The sequence below is a fragment of the Solanum stenotomum genome, chromosome 5, assembly GCF_019186545.1.
Source record: "Solanum stenotomum isolate F172 chromosome 5, ASM1918654v1, whole genome shotgun sequence".
In the NCBI taxonomy this organism is placed as follows: Eukaryota; Viridiplantae; Streptophyta; class Magnoliopsida; order Solanales; family Solanaceae; genus Solanum; species Solanum stenotomum.
Window position 1 is genome coordinate 2,578,235 of NC_064286.1, and position 2,451 is coordinate 2,580,685.

The 2,451-nt window shown below is 34.8% G+C and overlaps 1 protein-coding gene across 1 annotated transcript; it reads right to left on the reverse strand.

Annotated features, from left to right (window-relative positions):
- Window positions 1-390: 390 nt before the first annotated feature.
- On the reverse strand, window positions 391-1,902 carry LOC125865283 (zinc finger protein CONSTANS-LIKE 1-like). The gene is made up of 2 exons (XM_049545491.1): window positions 1,230-1,902; window positions 391-651 (listed from the first exon to the last, which is right to left on the reverse strand). Exons 1-2 carry the CDS (start codon window positions 1,809-1,811, stop codon window positions 538-540), a joined length of 696 nt encoding a protein of 231 aa, XP_049401448.1. The 5' UTR covers window positions 1,812-1,902; the 3' UTR covers window positions 391-537.
- Between the last annotated feature and the right edge of the window lie 549 nt (window positions 1,903-2,451).

The following is a 2,451-nucleotide window of genomic DNA, read 5'->3' on the forward strand; positions in this document are numbered from 1 at the left end:
GACCTGTGACACATTAAATTTGAATGAGCCTCAATCACCTAGGGATGTGATGGGATGCATAAGACTCTTTCATCGTTAACCCTTTGTTATCGATTTGAGATTTGTTAACAAAGAAATTCATTATTTGTAGCTAGGGAGCCCTTCTTTCTTGTGACACATTAAATTTGAATATGATTGAGTCCTTAAAGACCACCGAGGAATGTGGTGAATGGATGAGATCCTTCCGTTCTCAACCTAAGCTCTTAGTTCAAGGCTCGATAATAGAGAAATTCTTTTTTTTTTGGGGGGGGGGGGGGGGGGGGGGGATTCCCTAACGCGACACGATTAAATAAGAAGAAAAATATAAACACAATAGGAAGTTCCAAGGATCAAGAAAAAATAAGAAGCATGAAAAGGAAAATGCATAATTCTATTTGTGTACGTCTCTTGTAGTCAAATGATCGATCGTAGAGAAACAAGATTTTGCATAATAAAGACAACTCCTACCTACTCGTTTCAGATCTCACTTATGAAATTACACTATATACGTAGTTGTGACTAATCACACAACTCATTTGTTCGAACCACCTTCATTGGTCTCAAGAACCCTATGGATGAAGATGTTCCCTTGTTCTCTTCCAACAACAAACTCGACGAACATGCTTCTTCATCCTGCATCATAATGTAAGAAAAACTCACAATACAGAGACGGATCCAACATATAAACTGTAAATGCACGTGCATGTATTAATGTCTCAGACTAGAGGTGACAAATGGATGAACTGAAGTCAAAGTTAATGTCAACATGAGTCAACTAAACATCGATTCTTGATCCGAGTTCACCTAGAATTTGTTTGGATCAAAATGAGTTCAACTAAAGATGGATCAAGTACCAAATCACCTCCCTTTTCTATTTAGTATTTTTGGAAGGAAAAAAAATGTCAATGTCAATGTATTCGACTCAAAAACAACCTCTTTAATTCACACATATAGAAATAAAATTTATGTACGTTTTACTATTCTCAAATCACACTTGTTAGACTAAACTTTTCTATGTTGTTGTTGTAAATGTATTTAGCTTATTTCTACAAATTTACTTACATATTCGACAAAACTTAATAACTTAGCTTTTGTCATAGACTTTCTATTTTAAAATCAACTTAATTTATTAAATTTCAAGTAAATTACAACTTATAAACTCAAAATTCTAGCTCGGTATCCCATAAATACATATAGAAATAGATAATTACCTCAAAATGTAGGCAATCACTTTCCCTTACTCGCTTCCACGGAGTTGAATTAACAGCCACCGTAGCGCCGCCGCCACAATCTCCGGCAGCTGATAAATCTCCATAACTGCCGGAATAACTCACCGAACGCACCGACGACGGTGGAGAGAAATTACTCGACGGAGAAGAAGATAAAGGAACAACTTGATTCCCATCCTCTTCATCGTCATCGTCGTCATCGATTTCACTCTCAGTACTCCCGTATTCATCCTCATCTTCGTCATTATCCGTTTCCGTTTGATAATTTTCTTCAATTCTTTCCCCAATTTCTTCAATTGGATCTTGTAATCGAACGGCGGCGGCGGTAGGGTTTTCGAGGCAGGAATTGCAGACAGAGAAAGTAGGAGAAAGCTTTGGACCAGAAGCAGTCCATGGAGTTGAATTTTGACATGAATGACAAAGGAGATTTCTCGAATGTTTAGCTACGAGAAAATTTGCAGAATGAACTTTCGAATCGCAATCCCAACAAAGACTAGCTTGATCTGATTCACAATACATCATTGATTTGTTCTTATCACATAACTCACAATTCATCTTGTTCATATCAATGAAAAATTGAAGAAATTTTGTGATTTGAATTATTTTGGGGTTTTTTTTGAAGGAATGTTAGAATGGGTTTTGGAATTTTTGAATGGAGAGTTAAAAAGAGAGAAATTGCAACTATCTTTATACTAGTAATAATATATATATTTGATATTTTCATGGCTCTTACACTTTTACGTGGGGGTAGGGTGGTTGGGTTAGGAAAGTTATTTTACCAATTTTATTTTTTTAGTGTTTAGTTGGAGACGGAAAAAAGTTATTGAATTTACGTGAAGTAGTTATCGCGGAAATGATAATAGATATACAAAGGAGATTTTCGTGTTAGGGTTTGATATTGAGTTTGGTATTTGTTTATCATAGTTATTAATGAGATAATTAACAAGATATAATATGTGATTTGATCTTATGAATTACTTTTAGTAATTGAAGGGAGATTAGAGATTGAGCAGGTGAAGTTCATTCAGTTTGAGAGATAATCAATAACATACGAGATGTGATTTTGGTCTTATGAATCATTTTCAGTAATCGAACGGAGATCAGGGATTGTGCATATCAAATTTATTCAGTTTAAGAAATAATCAACAAAATACAAGATGTGATTTCGATCTTATGAATCACTTTCAGTAATTGAACGGAGATT